Genomic DNA, 19,548 nt, shown 5'->3' with positions numbered 1-19,548 from the left:
TGTTGACTGTGGGGTAGACAATGGTTGATCGGCCATACTCAGTGTAGATCTTCTGCTTCTGGTTCGATTTTCCTTACAAGGAGCACAAAACCAGAATTTATCAGGAATTGTCTGAATGTCCTGATATTCCGCTTCAGATACTGCTGTGCACGACTTATGAAACCACTGTCGACACTTTCCATCGCATTGTAGCGGTTTTCCACTTCGTAAACTAATATTTTTTCTGCACTTGGCGCACGATTGAACTGGTAAACTCGCCATCTTCGCATGAACTGTTAGTGAGTTAACTAGATTTGTTATTTATTATTGGCCCCAATGATTGTCAGGTTAACATATAAATAGTCGAATTAAGTGAGCAAAATGCTATCAAATGTATACAAACAAATCTTAAAATAACTATATGTTCTTCGAGCTTTACCTCTCCAGAAAATGGCAAATGAATCTTCCCTATAGTATCCGTCGTGATAGATGAAAGACGAATAAGGCCTACTGCAGACCGCCGATAGCGCCGTTCATGCTGTAGTTAGTGCGACGAGATAGCAATTTCAACATTGCATTGCTCCGCAGCGCTCGTGGTTGAACATTTATGTTAATCTGTCCCAGCAACGCGGGGCAATCAATTCTCCCTTGTATGCTATCCACGATAAACAGTGCTCTAGAGCTAGCCCGACGAATCCGGAGAGGTTCTAGATCGATTAGTTGACAGTGGCTTTCATTGCTGGGAAGATGAAAATGGTTTCTCCATGGCAGTTTTCGCAAAGCGAATCTAAGAAATCGACGCTGAACGGACTCGATTCTTTCAGCGCTGTTTTTGTGGTTAGGATTCCAAACAGACGAACAGTATTCCAGAACTGACCGCATCAGCGAACGGCATAACGATTTGAGGCAGTATATGTCAGAGAAATTTTTCGCGGTCCTAAAGGCTTGAGGACCTTGAAGTCCTTGAGGCTTTAGCGACAACATACGTGATATGAGGCTTGAACGTTAACTGCGAATCTAAGATAATGCCCAAGTCTTTAATATGCGAAACACGTTCAATTACTGTGCTCTCGAGCTCATAACGAAACAGGATCAGATCTTTCTTACGAAAAAATGTGATTGCTGAGCACTTCTCCGGGTTCACTAGCATACAGTTCACGTCGCACGCAAAGGCCTCGAGTTGATTTTGAGGAAAGTGACACTCATCAGTCAAGCGGACTCGGACGTACATTTTAAGATCATCTGCATACGAGAGTGATGGACCCTTGATAACCAAATTAACGTCGTTGAATTAAAGCAGAAAAATCAGAGGACCTAGGCGGCTTCCTCGAGGTATACCTGATGAAGCTGGACAGCTTACCGGATCGATAATCTCCAACGGCAATCACCAACTGTTGATCGGTGAGATACGAGCGAAACCATTGCGAAAGGTTATCGCTAACATCCAGTCTTTGTAGTTTTGCAATTGTGATGGCGTAATTTATCTTGTCAAAGGCTGCCGACAGTCCGGTGTATAAAACATCTGTTTGAGCTCGTTGTACCATACCCTTCGTTATGTATGATGTAAGACACAGCAGATTAGTATTGACAGAACGCTGGGACGTGAAGCCATGTTGATCAGCGCTTAGATATTGCTTACAGTGGGAAAGCAGAGGTTCCAAGACAACACGCTCAAATAGTTTCGAGACTGCGCTCAGCGATTTGATGCCTCGATAGTTGTCTACATCTCGTGTACTTCCTGTTTTTTGCACAGGGAACATATGTGCAAATTTCCAACATGACGGAAAAATCCCACTAGAGATGGACATTTGAAACATATGAAGCAACGGTGTCAGCAAGCAGTCCATGTGTCTCTTCAAGAATACGGAACGTACACCATCGGGTCCAGGATTGAAGTATGACTTAAGCATGGTCACGACCTTCGAAATCATCTCGACATTGATATCAATGGCACCCTGCGTTTGACCATATATTGAAACGTTGTTGGCTACTAGGGCAACACGTTTCGCGCTCAATACCTCATTGGTGAAAACACTTGCAAACTTCTTGGAAAAGAAACGGCATGTATCCTGAGGAGTGACAGCCGGACTCTGCGTTGCTCGTTTACGGAATTCCAGAAAGACTTCGGTTGATGCTTCAATCTTCGTTGAATACTGCGTTGATACCGCGAAAAGCATTGACGACTAATCTGCCTGTATAAATTGTTTATCCTCGTATAGTGGAGTTTTAGTGAAAGCGTACGAAATTTCGTGAATCGTCTTAATGGTGCTCTTTTGTATGACTTCAGCCTGCGTAGCTCATTCGTGTGCCAACCAAGAGGGATGAGAAGTACTGCGGAGACTACTTTTCGGTGCATGTCGATCGATAGCATATATCAAGACATGAGTAAAGGTCCGTGCAGCGGCTTCAACGTCGTCAGGATCTAGTGTGTTTGCCCAGTCCATACTGGACAACAAATCATTGATGCTTTGCTGATCAGCTTCCCGGAAGTTAAAGGAGATAGCAGCTGGACATTAATCGAACTCCTAAAGGAGTTTATCTTCTATGCATACGATCAGAGGAGGATGGTCTGGAACTCTCTTGATTAACAGACATGAAGCCGCTGAGACGAATGGGGCCATGTCCTGTGAGCTCACGAAGCAGAGGTCTAAGGAACGATTGTTCTCGTTGACGACATGATTAACTTGATGAAGCATTGCAGCACTATAGTTCAGAAAGATTCATTGCACCGGCAGGGATCGTGGAGTTTTCAGAATCAGGATAGAGGAAACCGCTATGGGCGGGTTTTCACGCGATATCTTTTGATTGCTGAAGATCGTGATATCCGCTCGATTCATAGCACGTTGTAGCGCTATGTTGAACAGTAGGCATGAGAGACCATCCCCTTGACGAAGCCCTCTATGTGATTCGATTGAACTTGACAATCCACCCGAAATCCGAACACAACACTGTGTACCATCCATGCATTGTAGATTGAATTAGTTTGATGTGCTTTCTGGGGAAGCTGTTCTGGTCCATGATTTTCTGCAGCCCATTCCGGTCGATGGTATCATATGCGGCTTTGAAGTCAACGAACAAATGGTGCCAACGAATAAATTTTTGGCATATTGCTCGGGCTTATCAACCACCGAAAATCAGCTATATCTATTTGAATAAACCTGAAAAATTGCGATGAACAAACAGCACCACCCAAGGGCCTATTCGGATTGCTGTACTTCAACAGCCGACCAAAAAGGGAATCAGATGGTTTATGTGATGATGTTTTTCAAGTGCTGCCAATATACCGGCATTATACCTATAATATAGTATGACTTTTTATTCGATATGCTTGGCGCCTCTGCCTTGCGTATTAGTAGCAGTGTAAATGATGCGCCTTAGTTTGTTTAGGCTGGATTTAAAATCTAGATAAGTTTGAAACTAATGAACGTAAATTTGTTTCATGTCAGAGTGGAATTTTAGCGTTCCTCCTTGATGAAACAAAGTAGAATTGTTCTGTGATACTGTATTGACAGTTGTTCAATTTCTAGTAAATGTGAACAAACTTGTTTTTTAAACCAGCATCGAGAGCGGTTACACATAGGCGATTGTTTCTTTTTCTTCAGCCCAATTAAGCGCTAGTGGAGAAACAGTGGTTTTGATGTTCATCTGATAAAGACCAGCAAAATTTGTAAAAATAGTTATAACACATTAAAGCGTACGTGTGCAACATTCTTTTCAATATTGTTACATAGCGGCTACGTTTTTATCTCGGAAACCGCAGCAAAAATAGAAATGATAGGAAATACCCTGCAATACGCTATTTTATTAAATTTGGGCGTACAATGCTTCCCGGTTATTGAAAAACGATCACACGTCGATATTTACTCTGGATTCGATAAAGGCATCTTATTTTATCAGGCTGATACCAAATGGTCGAAACACAAATGGCCAAAATCATAATTTCCCCGGCCATCGGAAGTGGCGGCCTAATGCATACAAACCTAGGTTTATTCAATTACTAGGATTATTTAACCATATGGGCTGCCTCTCAGTTGACTCTTTATAAGGCAGTGGCAGTTGACTCTTTATAAGACATTGCCACCAACGGAAAATATTTCGTTTGCTTCACTAACAATATTATTTTAGTATATTATGTACTCAATAGGTTCTGACATTTGACAAGTCTTACTTAATAATATATTGCAATTATATTTATTTTTACAATCAACGGAGGGGACGGTAGGGTAGATGCTCCAGTAGTTGTGGTAGTACCAGTAGTGGTGGAAACTCGAAATATATCATAATTTTGGCGGATTTCGAGATAATTCCAGTTTTCTATTGTTAAATATTTATTTGTTAACAGTTTTATCTAAGATACACAGTTAAAATTCAAGAGCCTGGTGCAAAAATTACAAATTTCTTTTCAGCAGTCCAATAGAGTGCAATTGCTTAAGAAATTCGTAATAATCCATAGCATTTTAACAAGCCTAAGTTGTTATCCACATGCTGCCATGCTCATTGCAAGCGTTGCTAAGGCGGTAAACAACATTCCACTATTATAGGCAAATTTTCCACTATTATAGGAACATTGCCACTACTTTAGGAGCACATACTAATGTCAGGAAAATCAATATTTTAGATATATTAACCAGCAGCATGGTATAATTTTGGTATGTATTTAAAGCCAACACTATGGTGCACCATATTATCTTGTAGTTCAATTGAAAACTGATAAATTGAGCGTTTAAATTGTCTTTACACACTACCCCCCGACATAATCCCTCCATTACTGGAGCATCTACCCTATAAGGAAATGAAAAAAAAAATGTTGATAGAATCCAAACGGAATGGGACCAGGTGTGAAAGTGAAGGGAAAAGAGCGGTTCGGTTCTTTCCCCTCTACCAATGTTAAAACATAGGACAATTACATTACAAGGTTGACATTTGCCTCAAATCTCGCTACTGAGTTTTAAGCTAATTTAAAGATCTAGCAGCGAGTCAATGTCTAAGGAATTGAAGAGCAGACAGATCGTTAACAAATCGATCTAGGATAAAATGAAGCAAACAAAAAATTCTGAATCTGTTAAAATAATATTCAATTCGCTTAAAACTTCATTTTATCTGTCAATTAAGGTAAATGCCATTTAACAGCGAAAAATTTACCTGTAGACCACTTAGACTTAGTTTATAATTCAATGCTAAAAATACAAAACCACCAACGATATTCCAAAAGAGTGATTCATTATTTCGCCACATAATTTTTAATTTCGCGTAAGACCATTGACGTCAGAAATAAATATTCAACTAATTTAAAATATGCTTAAAATATAATTTTTACAGAAGCTGATGAAAGCGAAATAAAAAAGCAAAATGTACCTAAATTTTGTAAAAAAAAGAATAATGAAATAATTGTACTTTTAGTTTTTTACTTCAATCATTGTGTAATCAAAACAAAATCTTGATATCTGCCGACCTCGGGTCGAATGCACCCGTAAGCCCAATGTGACTACACCGACTCCAGCAAGGGGAAAATCCAAATCAAAACAAAAACCAGTCAGCAACAGCACTCTTAACAGCGGCGAATTTTCAGACGGATAAAAAGTACGAGAACTTAGACATTAATGATGCAAACATTGTTCTGCCTGATGCAGACGACCAACACGAACACGGGCAGTTCCTGCTAACTGGAAGCATGCGAACGAGTGAACGTGAAACATGACAGGGGGAGGAGAGGAAAGCGCATCGTTCATCTTTTTCGACTGGTGGTAGCAGAATTTTCGCACTTTTCAATTCATATTTTCTTCACTTTTACAAACAGGAAACTAAGAACCAATACACGATTTTGCTCTCAGAAGAGCCCGACTTAACTTTTAACATATTTTGGTAAAGAAACTTCGCCTAAAACTAGCAAATAATACAAAATTATTGAAAACAACTCACTTTTCACTTGCAGAGTGTGCCGATAGAGCGAGACAGTTTGATAGGATTTTTGCTCTGCTCGTCTTGGCGACAGCCGCTCTCGCGTCAGCTGTCATAAATGACGCTATCTAAGATTTTTCAAATTGTCGTAAAGATGGCGCTACACTGAGACTAGATTGCATTTGTAGGGTTTTAGGCACGAATAAAACCTTCACTTGACATGTAGCTGGCGCTGTGGTGAAAACGATATATAATGACAAAAGCTTCATTCGACAAGTAGTTGGCGGTTGGCGCCGCGGTAAAAATGATGATTTTTATTTCAAGCTGTCAAAACCACCCCACTGTCATAAATGCCATTCCCATACATTTTTCGTGTAGCCAACATCTCATCTAGCCCATAACAAACTTTGCCTCGGACCAAATGTATTTGTGAGTAGCCCGCTCTAACTTCAGCCTCGGATAAATGTGTATAGACGAATTCGAGCAAAACTAAGAGCAACCGTTCGCTACCTGGTTGTGATTATTGGAACTACAAAAAAAGTGCAATTCCCAAAATGCTTGCTGGCACCTATATGGAACTCGACTTTAAATGTAATATTTTATTGAATTACCAAAAGTGGGAATGATGAAAATGGATAATAGAGGTAAGAAAAAGCATTACCTTTCATTTGATATATATTGTTCCTGCTTCGGGAGATTATTAGAGCTTCGCAAGTGTATTTATGGTTACGAACTGATAGGTTATATGTTTGGTTCTTGGCGCAGATGATGCTAATCAAGAAAATAAATCCGTTAGCACTTGAAAACACATTGGAAAACGCTGAAGACTGAAAATAATTGGTGATTCTCTATCCAGGATATGTAAACTTTACAGCTGACTCTATGTACTTTTGTTTCATGCGGTATAAAATCAAACATTAACATTTTTCTGCTATAAAATTAAATAATTCGAGTATTTTCACTAACCTTAACGTAGATAAACAAATTTCTTCCAATATTTCGCTATCTAAAATCCTGGCAATTGAAAGGGTTAGTCAAAAACTGCATTTTATTTCAGTTTTTTTCAAAAATGTATGGAGTTTGACAGCGATTTTACTTTTCATCACTTTTTTTATGCAGCGCCTCTAAGGGGCGATAGCTTGTCAAAAACGCCTATGGGTAAGCGCTCGAACAAAGTTACTTTTTTGTCTTTTTTTCTTTTTGTGTCGGACGTGTAGGAAGCGTAAAAAGATGTTAGCCACATCTTTACCACAGAGAACAGACATCCAAGCGAAAGGTCCCCACTTGGATAAAACTTATGTCAAATTAGTTGGAAAACTATAGTGATGATGTCGCTAAAGGCGCATAAAATTCTACACTAAACTCACAACAGCTAGCTTCTGGCGCTAGCATAACGCTTACAGTCCATATATATTAGCGCCAGAGGAGCCAATGGTTGTCAGTATGCAAATCAAAAGAATCAATTAAAGATAGAATTAACAAAACGGCGAATGTCGCAAGCGTAAACAAACCGAGTGAGGGTTGATTTTCCTATGCTTGTCCAGCAAAAAGTAACTCTCACTCGTTTTGTTTACATTTACGACATTCGCCCTTTTGTTAATTCTATCTAGAATTAGTTGGGAAACTATAGGCGAATTCGAGCAAAACTAAGAGCAACCGTTCGCTACCTGGTTGTGATTATTGGAACTACAAAAAAAGTGCAATTCCCAAAATGCTTGCTGGCACCTATCTGGAACTCGACTTTGAATGTAATATTTTATTGAATTACCAACAGTGGGAATGATGAAAATTGATAATAAAGGTAAGATAAAGCATTACCTTTCATTTGATATATATTGTTTCTGTTTCGGGAGATTATTCGAGCTTCGCAAGTGTATTTATGTTTACGAACTGATAGGTTATATGTTTGGTTCTTGGCGCAGATGATGCTAATCACGAAAATAAATCCGTTAGCATTTGAAAACACATTGGAAAACAGTGCAGACTGAAAATAATTGGTGATTCTCTATCCCGGATATGTAAACTTTACAGCTGACTCGATGTACTTTTGTTTCATGCGGTACAAAATCAAACATTAACATTTTTCTGGCATAAAGTTAATTAATTCGAATATTTTCACTTACCTTAACGTAGATAAACAAATTTCTACCAACACTGACGAACTGACATGACACATAGAAGAAATTCCTTTAAAAACCATCGTCCTGCACATTTTGCTTGCACACTAGCACCCTCTGTTACGCATGTTGCGGAGTAGCTTGCATTTGCAGGGTTTTATACTGTAGGTTTTTTACATTTGCAGGGTTTTATACTGTGAGTTTTTTACATTTGTATGGTTTTATACTGAAAACTCGATGCAACACTCGCGCGCCGTAGTGTGGCCATGTTGCGAAACATGCTTTTTTGAAAAATGAGTGGTTTTTGATTGGACGATGGAATTAACGCGAGTGTCTCGTCTGTTTGTCTGTGCTTCCAATATTTCGCTATCTAAAATCCTGACAATTGAAAGGGTTAATCAAAAAGTGCATTTTATTTCAGCTTTTTTCAAAAATGTATGGAGCTTGACAGCGATTTTACTTTTCATCACTTTTTTTATGCAGCGCCTCCAAGCGGGCGATAGCTTGTCAAAAACGCCTATAGTGGTGGTGACGCTAGCATATTAGGTGATTTTAATTTGAAGTTTGATCCAAGAATTCCCGAAAAATTTGTTCCTGAATGGATGTCTGTTCTCTGTGTCTTTACCCTTCAGTTTCATACGCCTGGTCAAAACAAATAGAAAACTAAAATCCAGGGGCTTGCGATGGGTGCCATGTTTTTGTTGCCAACATCTCAGCACATCTCGACAAGGTTGGCAGCAAATTTACCTGTCAGACGGGCGCTTTTCCTTCAAGAAGACTGGCATCTTTTCCACAGAGAACAGACATCCATTCAGGAACAAATTTTTCGGGAATTCTTGGATTAAACTTCAAATTTAAATCACCTAATATGCTAGCGTCACCACCACTATAGTTTCCCAACTAAATGATTCTTTTGATTTGCATACTGACAACCATTGGCTCCTCTGGCGCTAGTATATATAGACTGTAAGCGTTATGCTAGCGCCAGAAGCTAGCTGTTGTGAGTTTAGTGTAGAATGTTATGCGCCTTTAGCGACATCATCACTATAGTTTCCCAACTAATTTGACATAAGTTTTATCCAAGTGGGGACCTTTCGCTTGGATGTCTGTTCTCTGTGATATTGTTATAATTTTGCTTAAAAACATTAAAATTACCTTAAATAATTAAGTAGAACACTTTCATCTATATATATACGGATCTAAATTTTTCGGTCCCGCACTTATAAACAAACCATACACACCTAAACCACAGACAAACAGACATAGCACTCGTTTTCCATTCATCGTACCGATTAAACCGTCATTTCAAATTTGGGTTTAGTTGGGAATGTCTCCATTTTGGTCAAAGGCGCTTTTTGACGAAAGAAGGGGACCCAGGGAACCAATAAGCATTTCCAATGCAATTTAAATGCAAGCCAATAAGCATTTAAGTTGCCTTAAATGCTACTTAAATGCTATTTTGGCAAAATATGCGGCTACTTTACTGCTAGCCCTCTTATAGTGCTGACAATGCTTATTTGCAACTCGTTATCGACAAGATGAATTTAAATAGAATTGTGGCTGCCAATTTACAACAGTTATGCAGTCAAAAGTCTAATAAACAGCAACCTGCAGTATAAAACCACAGAGAACAGACATCCAAGCGAAAGGTCCCCACTTGGATAAAACTTATGTCAAATTAGTTGGGAAACTATAGTGATGATGTCGCTAAAGGCGCATAAAATTCTACACTAAACTCACAACAGCTAGCTTCTGGCGCTAGCATAACGCTTATATCCATATAGGCGTTTTTGACAAGCTATCGCCCGCTTAGAGGCGCTGCATAAAAAAAGTGATGAAAAGTAAAATCGCTGTCAAACTCCATACATTTTTGAAAAAAGCTGAAATAAAATGCAGTTTTTGAATAACCCTTTCAATTGTCAGGATTTTAGATAGCGAAATATTGGAAGAAATTTGTTTATCTACGTTAAGGTAAGTGAAAATATTCGAAGTAATTAACTTTATGGCAGAAAAATGTTAATGTTTGGTTTTGTACCGCATGAAACAAAAGTACATAGAGTCAGCTGTAAAGTTTACATATCCGGGATAGAGAATCACCAATTATTTTCTGTCTTGAGTGTTTTCCAATGTGTTTTTAAATGCTAACGGATTTATTTTCGTGATTAGCATCATCTGCGCCAAGAACCAAACATATAACCTATCAGTTCGTAACCATAAATACACTTGCAGAGCTCTAATAATCTCCCGCAACAGAAACAATATATATATCAAACGAAAGGTAATGCTTTTTCTTACCTTTGTTATCCATTTTCATCATTCCCACTGTTGGTAATTCAATAAAATATTACATTTAAAGTCGAGTTCCCTGTAGGTGCCAGCAAGCATTTTGGGAGTTGCACTTTTTTTGTAGTTCCAATAATCACAACCAGGTAGCGAACGGTTGCTCTTAGTTTTGCTCGAATTCGCCTATATTCTAGCGCCAGAAGAGCCAAAGGTTGTCAGTGTGCAAATCAAAAGAATCATTTAGTTGGGAAACTATAGTGGTGGTGGCGCTAGCAGATTAGATGATTTTAATTTGAAATTTTATCCAAGAATACCCGAAAAATTTGTTCCTGAATGGATGTCTGTTCTCTGTAGTCTTATGTTCCCGTGGAATCATATAAGCGACATTGCTTATAGATCCACCCAACCCGTTTTGGTCCTTCACGAACAGCATTGACATGAAAGTTGCTGGGTAGATAAATTCGATTCTGCAGTAATTATTCTTGCATACAATGGGAAACCCTTGAGGTGATGGTGATGGCCCTCCCAGTTGGCCTCGAAGTAAGACGCTGGTCTAATAAGCCAGTCGTCGTATGTTCGAATCTCAGCTGGGAGAGGCTGTTAGAGTCAATAGGATCGTAGCACTGACCCCGCACTGACCTGTATTCTAACAGCTGGTTGCGAAGTCTGTCGTATAAAAAGCAGAAGGTTAAATTTCAATAACGGAATTAGCACCCAGGCTTTGCTTTTTGAGGTGATGGTGGCTAACCCCTTACATACATACATACATACCTCGTGCGTTATACCTATACGGAAGATATATAAAGATACAGACTAAAGGCTGCGGTCATCCAACTTATTTATCATCAGAAACAACATAAATAAAAAAATCTTTCATGACACTAGGTGTTTTATTTATCCAAGTTGATAGATATTTATATTGGTTCGTCCGCAACTCTACCTGTTTTCTTTGAGCATTACAAATAATGACATAGTTTAATACTTCTATTGTTTGATTTTCACTTAGTTAATAAGATATTCTTTTGCTCGTTTGATCTACTAAATGCCTGAGCGTAGATCAACTTCCTATATCCATGCAAAGAACATCTTTATTCGTAACACGTTTGCAACTAGAGCAGATGGTGGGACGTTAAAAATAGATAAGTCTGATCAATATAAAATCTATGAGATTTCATCAGTTTAATGATGAACCACGGTATATTATAAAATTTGACATAGAATGAGAAGGTTCGGGCATGGTCTTTGCCTGTCAACAATAGAAGTGACGTAAAATGGTTGTTATTGCACATAAAGTTCAATGCAGAATAACACGTCTTTAGTAAACTCATGAGATAATACTAAAATTTTCGATCGAGAATGTTCACAACATTAGTAAGCAACATTACTGCTAATAGTTCGAAAAACTAACTTTTAATCTTTTAATGCTTTGCATTTAACCAAAAACATTCCATCAATGTTTTTGATTTAATGCATAACCACCAAGATGTAGATATCGTGACTGAATCATTTTTTTAACATACTGACTCTTTTAAAACCCGCTTGTTCAGCAAGAAGGTTCACACCTTCTGACTATATATTGATCAAGCTGTTAATTTTCCGGAATGTTGAGCAATTAAAAGTTTAAAAATAAAGAGATATTAGAACAAGTCTGTTCGCTCTAAACTTACATAAATGCAGATGTAATTACAGTTCAAGATCAAAACCAGTGAAAATATCGAATATAAAGATTCAAAATTCTGTAGCAGGCGCTTCATTTGTAAACGCGAATATTTGTTCTACGGCATACTTCTCCATTTAGTAATGATTTAAACTAGTGTCGATATCAACGAAACTTAAGTGAATAATTGAGTCCTCCAATGCATCAGAACACATGCGGTAGCTAGCAGTAATGTTGCTTCGCATTGCCCGGAGAATAACGCGGTAGTATGAAAATTGCAGATTCGTATATAAAAATCAGTCATTTTATTCTAATCAAATTGAGAACCCTAGAGAATTCTAATGGTAAAAATCGAAACAGCAACATAAGTCAGAGTATTCATACGCTGCGATTAGTGAAATGCATCGTTTTTAGGGCTAGTTGCTCGGAGTTAACATGTTTTGATATCTATTTGTGAAATGTGAACGTTTTGTGTGTCTTTGTTGTGGTTGTTGTTGTTGCATATTCGCTATACCATAAAATTAAACGCAGATTCTAATGGATATACACAGGGAACACTTACTGCTGATATTTTCAGCTTTCTTCAGCCAAGTCTTCATTTCAATGTTAGGTGCTGGTCACCGATAGATAACGTACGTTTTCTGTCCAGCCTCCCAACAATCGTACGTCTAAAAACAAAATTTCTACCAGATCATGCACTTCATTTCAATACACATTTATTGGCGGAGTCCAGTCGGTAATCAAATCAGTCCTGCAAAATACGATTTAAGGATTAAATATTAATACAATTGATGTATTGAAATTATGTTTCTAAGAGTATTTTCCCAATAGGTCATTTAAAAAAAACTAAAACTAAAACTACATCTCATTAATCGTAAAAAATTAAAAATATTTGAATTGAGCTCGCAGTTCAACAAGAAACTTTAACGAGTTAAAGCTCTTCAGTAACATATCAATTTAATATCATCGATTGGAATAGTTCATATATTCCGTATTGTAAATTTCCAAATGCAGCAGTAATAGAGCAGCATTAGAATGCTGATAGACGAAGTAAATAAATACGGCTTGCCTACACGTACCTAAATGATATAGTTCACGTTTGCCCACGCTTTTGAATAACAATGAGCTTTCTCACAGCCAACAAATTAGTCACCACGCAACGCAATTCTCTGCTGTCGGTGTATACCGGCAAAGCACAGCTTTGAAACGCTCTAAAATTAATTTTCTCAACCTTCTTTTTGATTCATTTGTTGCAGGGTCTTATCATTGCACAACATCACAACCACTGCGCTAAGCATTTGTTGTAATAATCGTAATAAAAGCCCATTCACTTACCATTCATTATCTTCGCGCTTAAACTGCCCGTCCACCGCCCCAGCCCACGTAAGCTCACGACGACCAGCGACTTTTTTGCAGATCAATTTGACCTTCCAGTGTTTTGGCCAAGTAAATTACAAACAGCTGACTAAGAGCAGCTCCCAGCGCTATTCCTGCTATCAGATAGAGATTTCGTTCAGCCCAGACACGAACGATTTCGATACATCCGCTTGTCCAGATTTTCTTACTTGCCGCAGCCACTGACTGTTGCTGAATATGATAGCCACACATAATGTTAACCAAACCGGAAGAAATATCAGTAGCATTGATGCAACAGCTATACGGAACTCCACACTTTTCAACACTCGGTGAAGAACAGTTGAAATATTCATTCTTGCCCCAGTCCAAGTAACCGTCATTGCTTAGTCCACAACAGTGGAACTCTTGCTGGGCGAAATCTATCAGGTTTTGAAGATCTGGATCATCACGGTATGTTGTGATAATCTTATCAGTGAATCGCTCTTCCAAAACAATATTCATCTTATGTGGAAACACAAATCCTACGATAGCCACAGCCATTTCGCACAGGAAAAACATTAAAAGACACAGCGAATAGAACTTAAGCAGGCAAGTATTCTCTCTTAATGCTCCTAAACATCCAGCGAAGCTGACGATGAACACGATTCCTCCAGCAATGATCATTACCAGCGAAATATTTAACACAATATCGTAAAACGTTTCCAGCTTGATTAATCCCGTAGCTTGCCATTTGTCGATAAAAGCATAAAATCCGATTCCGATTAATAATCCTCCAAACAGCCAAAATACAAAATTCAGCAAAAAGATCATGTATTTTACGCACGAACTTACATAGGTAAAGTTCTGCGTGGGATAACGATACGGAGGCATCCCAATACGAGCAATTGTGAATTAACTTTACCAATTCTTCTGCAACCAATAACTGCTGGGTGCTAAGTCTATTTTGCTCGGCTTTGGTTTTTAGTTAAATTGCTAGTCCGTTTTGCTTTTCGCTTGCAGCGTAGAAGAATCTGAAAAAAATCCTTTGTTTACCCTCTTCCACTCATTCTGCTAAACTACAAAATTACCTCTATTCACAGAACAGGTACTTTTAGACATACAACATCTAAGAAACAATATCTACGATAAACGTCTTGCTACAACAGTAACCTTGAACACCTTTTACTGGTAAATTTTTCATTGAGAACTTTCTAAAACAAAATTTTCTGCTTGCCTTCTACAAAACGACAGCCGAGGAGTGAAAAATCTCCATCAGCTTCCTTCGATTTCATTGGCTAAATGAAGTGTTCCCAGATTTAAAAAAAAAATTAACGACGAGAAAAAACATAGCATGTGCACGCAAAGAAATAACTTTTGAAAAATATATTGTGCATTGCAAGAAATCTTTTCATTCTCGGAAAGTTCATAGCAAGCTGTCAAAATAATTCTGTATTGAGCGAAGCTGACGAATTTTCGTTAATTGAATATCGATATTTTTCACATATCGATACGTATACTCAGCTGAAAGCATAATCAGCAAAATTGCTCGCATCACGTGACGATCTGCATTTTACATTTATTTTTAACACTCCGTATAACGTGTTAACATTTACAAAGCTGTTATATGCATGCCGAAATTAATTATTTCGAAAAAAAACTATATCGAGATTTCGTCCACGAATATCGATACCAGTTATATCGATACATTATCGCCCAATGCTGACCTCGCCAAATATTGAAGGATGTGCTTTTGTCCAGAGCTGCCATACAAATAGATTAATTTCTATTGTTTAGATATTTGCAACCCCTTTCCGTACTTCTTAAATTTTGTTACTATATTTACACATATTTTTATACTTATGATATTCAATGAATTTATATAATACATATTTTTGAATGTAAGATGCTAAAAGACGTTTTTATGTAGTTTTAGTTGCTAAAGCATCAGTAACAATTGCACATATAAACCAAAAAAATCAGAGTGGTTGTGTACAAGACACGACCGCATATATAGGTGACGCAGGACTACGTAAGTCTCTTTGTAGTGATAGTAGCATGTATCCATGCTTGTAATCATTCGATTCTTCATGTATACATGCTATATACAACATATATACATGCTACATATGTTGTATGTAACATTTATCAAAGTAGTATCATTGCATACGTTCAAGCCTCAAAAGATTTCAGAGTTATTTCTATGTACATTTGGAAACAATTTAACAAAATCAAGAACACAAACTATTGCTTTCCTGATACTTTACAGAAATTAAAGATTGTTTTTATTACCCGTGGTTCCCCACGTTGAAGGGATTTTACCAATTCAATCCTATTTTATCAACAGCACATCTTTTCATTACACTTCTAATGAAACGACAAGCATGCGTATTCATACAGAGTCATATTATAACCGAACACTACAGCTGTAGCACATTTTTCCAACACAGATATCAAATTCACCTAGGTTTCATCGTCTCGCAGTAAAGAATTTGCGATCTGTTGGGATAACGAACTTGTGTTATTTTTTCTGGCACACTTCTCTAACACAGACATCAAATTGGACTACGTTTGATCGCGTTCGTAAGAAATCTGTTGGCACGAGGGGGTTTTGTCACTCTTTCTGGCGTACTTCCCAAGCAAGGACATCAGAATGGTCTAGGTTTAATCGCGGTGTTAAGAAATCTTGTTGAAATGTGGTAACTTGGTCACTTGTTTTGGCTTACTTCCCAAGCACAGATATCAAATTGGTATAGGTTTAGATCATCGTAAAAAATCTTCCAACCAATCACGAAGCGAGAATTTTGGTAAAACATAGGTTCATTATTTTCAATTTTTCAATAGTTCAACATCAAGAATCCATACTTTTCTTCATTTGGGTCAATTCTTAGAAGATTTTCCGATCGATTGGTGTAAGAATATTTAAAATCGATCAGAAAACCGCTGAGCTATTAGCGCTCAAAACCTTTCATTTTTCGAGACGCTCGCATTTTTCGATTTTTTGGAATGACACCCCATCTCAAAACTTGCCGTAAGACGTAGTCCTACGTCAAAATATTTGGCCACCTTTCCTTGTTCTCGTTGCGGTGATTGACGATGCGGGTTACCGCCGCAACAGGATGAAAATTTATGTAAATAACCGCAATATTGCAAGTTGCATCAAAAACGAAAAATGTCGACCAACATTTGAAAGGGGCGAATAAGCCAACTATCAAACAGAACGATTGAGAGTTATTTTTTGCTAGAGCAGCACACAGTGGTCCAAACAGCGAAATACGTGATCGTTTGATATAGCGCCGAAACGTGAAGTTTTTCGCATATAGTGTCTTTAGGAACATTTCTTGGTATTGCAGATTGCATCAAAAACGCGAAATACAAGGAACTTGCAGACAAAATGCAAGTAAAATCCCAGCAGCGAGCTGTCATTGATTCATGTCAAATTTTTGCGAGCCGTCAAATTGGTGATTACTAAACAGTAGACGCAGAAGAAGAGTAAGATAATAGATACGTTTTGGGATCGTTTGATGGTTATTTCGAAATATACAACTGCAAATAATTCAACATATGGTGCAAAGTGACCTAAATTTAACAAGACATAAATTCATGTTACGAAAATTCGGTGCCACTATGTTTGTTTACCAAAAGCTGTCAGAGCTGTTGTGCTCGTATCCAGTGATGCTAAAGTTTCGAAAAACTTTGGAATAAAAAATTGCATTAATGTAACAAACATCCTCGCAGCATAACATGTGATGTTTTTAGATTCTATCACACAATTTTTGTTAAAAATATTCTGAAAATAGAAAATAGCATGGAAACAATTTGATTGATATTGTTTGAAGAAGAAAAACGACTGATAATATTCTCTATTATGAAGCACTGCAATGGCAATTTAGATCGCAGCACTGATTGCAGATCTTTGGCTGTTTCCTTGCAGTTGCTGTGCATTTAGTTGTTTCACTGCAACCTGCAATATAATAAGCCCCTTCTTGTGAGAAAACCTTTGGGTGATTAATTCCCTGAAAAGTGAGATACGAAATTTATTTTCTCGTACACTCAAGATACAGGTTTGGTACTTTCGGCAAAGTTGTAGTAAATATCAATACAAACAACTTTGTCAAAGTCACCATACTTGTATCTTTTCATGGAAATTATCTATGAAGCGTTATTCGTGGACTAATCCTTCAAAACAGTTTTTAAACCCTGGCTTATTCTGGTCAACTTTTATGTGTTCATAGTGTTCTAGAAAGTTGTTTATCTTGCTAAAATCAACGTTTTTGTAGAACATTATTATACGCGATTTTCTGCAATTTCGGAGATTTTGAGCATTTTTGATGAAAAATAGTACTAATTTGAGCCTCAATATTTCCCAAGGTGGCAAATGGCGGCAGACCAAACAACTCCTACTTAAAGGTACAACAAAAAACCTTTAAAAGCAAGTGTCAATTGTCTGTATCCGTTTGTATCCTCAAAAGTTATAGTTGTTTTAAAAATCCATCTCAGTCATGTTTATAGAACAATTGAAATGTACTTCGGATGCAATAAACGCCATTTTGTTTACGTTGACAATCTCTTTCTAACAAGTTAAGTTACCAGCAATTTTTTCGCTTATTTTCGAGTCGAAAATGAATGTAAACTTAAAATTATTTGCCGCAATTAATAAGAGCAAGACTTCCAAATAACTAACTTGAGTCTATTTTGTTCAATACCTTCGATTGGTGTCTTTTCAAAAGATCACACTCATAATGGGCTGGTACCGAATGGCCGAAACACAAATGGTCGAATCACGAATGGCTGAAATCCAAATGGCCGAATTTCAACAACAGTCACAGAAGGCCGAATTTTCTCGGAATGACTAAATAACTATTTAATTAGAAAACACGAATTAACAAGCAGTTAACAATTAACTTTACTCAAACCAAAAATAAAATGAGCAACACATCTTTTTGTTGTACTTTTAAGTACGAGTTGTTTGATCTGCCACCATTTGCCACCTTGGGAAATATCTAAGCTCAAATTAGTAGTATTTTTCATCAAAAAAGCTCAAAATCTTCGAAACTTCAGAAAATCACGTATAACAATGTTCTACAAAAACATTGATTATAGCAAGATAAACAACTTTCTAGAACACTATGAACACGTAAAATTTGACCAGAATAAGTCAGGGTTTAGAAACTGTTTCAAAGGGTTTGTCCACGAATAACGTTTCATAGATAATTTCCATGAAAAGATACAAGTATGGTGTCTTTGACAAAGTTGTTTGCATTAATATTTACTACAACTTTGCCGAAAGTACCAAACCTGTATCTTGAATGTACGAGAAAATAAATTTCGTATCTCACTTTTAAGGGAATTAATCACCCAAAGGTTTTCTCACAAGGGGCTTATTATACCAAGATTTGTTCCTAAAGACACTATATGCGAAAAACTTCACGTTTCGGCGCTATATCAAACGATCACGTATTTCGCTGTTTGGACCACTGTGCAGCATAGGAAAATGAACTCTCACTCGTTCTGTTTGACAGTTGGCTTATCCGCCCCTTTCAAATGTTAGTCGACAAATGCAGAAAACTTGCAGAGAGCACACGCAAAATAATCCACACGTTTTTTCCACGTGAAAAATCACATAAATTTCTCTACAGGGAGTTACGTGACTTTCAGTTGAACATTATTGGAAAATACAATAACATCTATCTGATTTCCACGTAAATGCACGCATACTAATGCAAACTACGTTAAATTCACGTAAATAGTACGGGAAAAGTTAGATGGAAAATAATCACATAACTTTTCACGTAATTTCGACGTGAAAATTATTTTGAGTGCATCCAACCCAAATTCCACACTCAAAATAATCCACACGTCCTTTCCACGTGAAAAATCACGTAAATTTCTCTACAGGGATTTACGTGACTTTCAGGTGATTGTTATTGGAAAAAATAATAACATCTATCTGATTTTCACGTTAACGCATTAGGGTAACCAACCTATTTTGGACCCCTTCAGCAGCTGTATCCACCTTTTTACGAGCCATAATGGCGGACGTGTTCGTAACATTTTAACAGCATTTTTGACATTTCCCTAATACATCGCACGTTTTCTTTCCGTACATTCCTTTAGTTTTACCGTGAACGCGCGGAAACAAGACGTGCGATGTATTAGTGACATGTCAAAGATGCCGTTCAAATATTACGAACACGTCCGCCATTATGGCTCGTAAAAAGCTGGATAGAATTTGGACACTTCCATTTGATTTTGCTGTAAGTGTCCAAATTATGTACAGCT

General features: G+C 37.5%; 2 protein-coding genes across 2 annotated transcripts in view; both read right to left on the bottom strand.

Annotated features, from left to right (window-relative positions):
• The window catches only part of LOC128742148 (uncharacterized), a 31,733-nt gene extending 25,802 nt beyond the window's left edge, over nt 1–5,931 (bottom strand). Inside the window, exon 1 of the mRNA XM_053838383.1 lies at nt 5,899–5,931. The gene's annotated coding sequence lies outside the window, so the exon portion shown is untranslated. The remainder of the gene's footprint in view (nt 1–5,898) is intronic.
• A 5,232-nt stretch (nt 5,932–11,163) lies between these two features.
• On the bottom strand, nt 11,164–14,535 carry LOC128741398 (tetraspanin-33-like). The gene is made up of 3 exons (XM_053837196.1): nt 14,358–14,535; nt 13,270–14,300; nt 11,164–12,685 (listed from the first exon to the last, which is right to left on the bottom strand). Exon 2 carries the CDS (start codon nt 14,158–14,160, stop codon nt 13,324–13,326), a length of 837 nt encoding a protein of 278 aa, XP_053693171.1. The 5' UTR covers nt 14,161–14,300; nt 14,358–14,535; the 3' UTR covers nt 11,164–12,685; nt 13,270–13,323.
• Nucleotides 14,536–19,548: the final 5,013 nt, after the last annotated feature.

The sequence above is a fragment of the Sabethes cyaneus genome, chromosome 3, assembly GCF_943734655.1.
Source record: "Sabethes cyaneus chromosome 3, idSabCyanKW18_F2, whole genome shotgun sequence".
NCBI lineage: Eukaryota > Metazoa > Arthropoda > Insecta > Diptera > Culicidae > Sabethes > Sabethes cyaneus.
Note: the sequence above shows the minus strand (reverse complement) of the source record. Positions and strands in the feature narration are given on the sequence as shown.

Bases quoted from the DNA above. Each gene is read 5' to 3' on its own strand.
- LOC128741398 (XM_053837196.1), bottom strand. From the start codon at position 14,160: ATGCCTCCGTATCGTTATCCCACGCAGAACTTTACCTATGTAAGTTCG.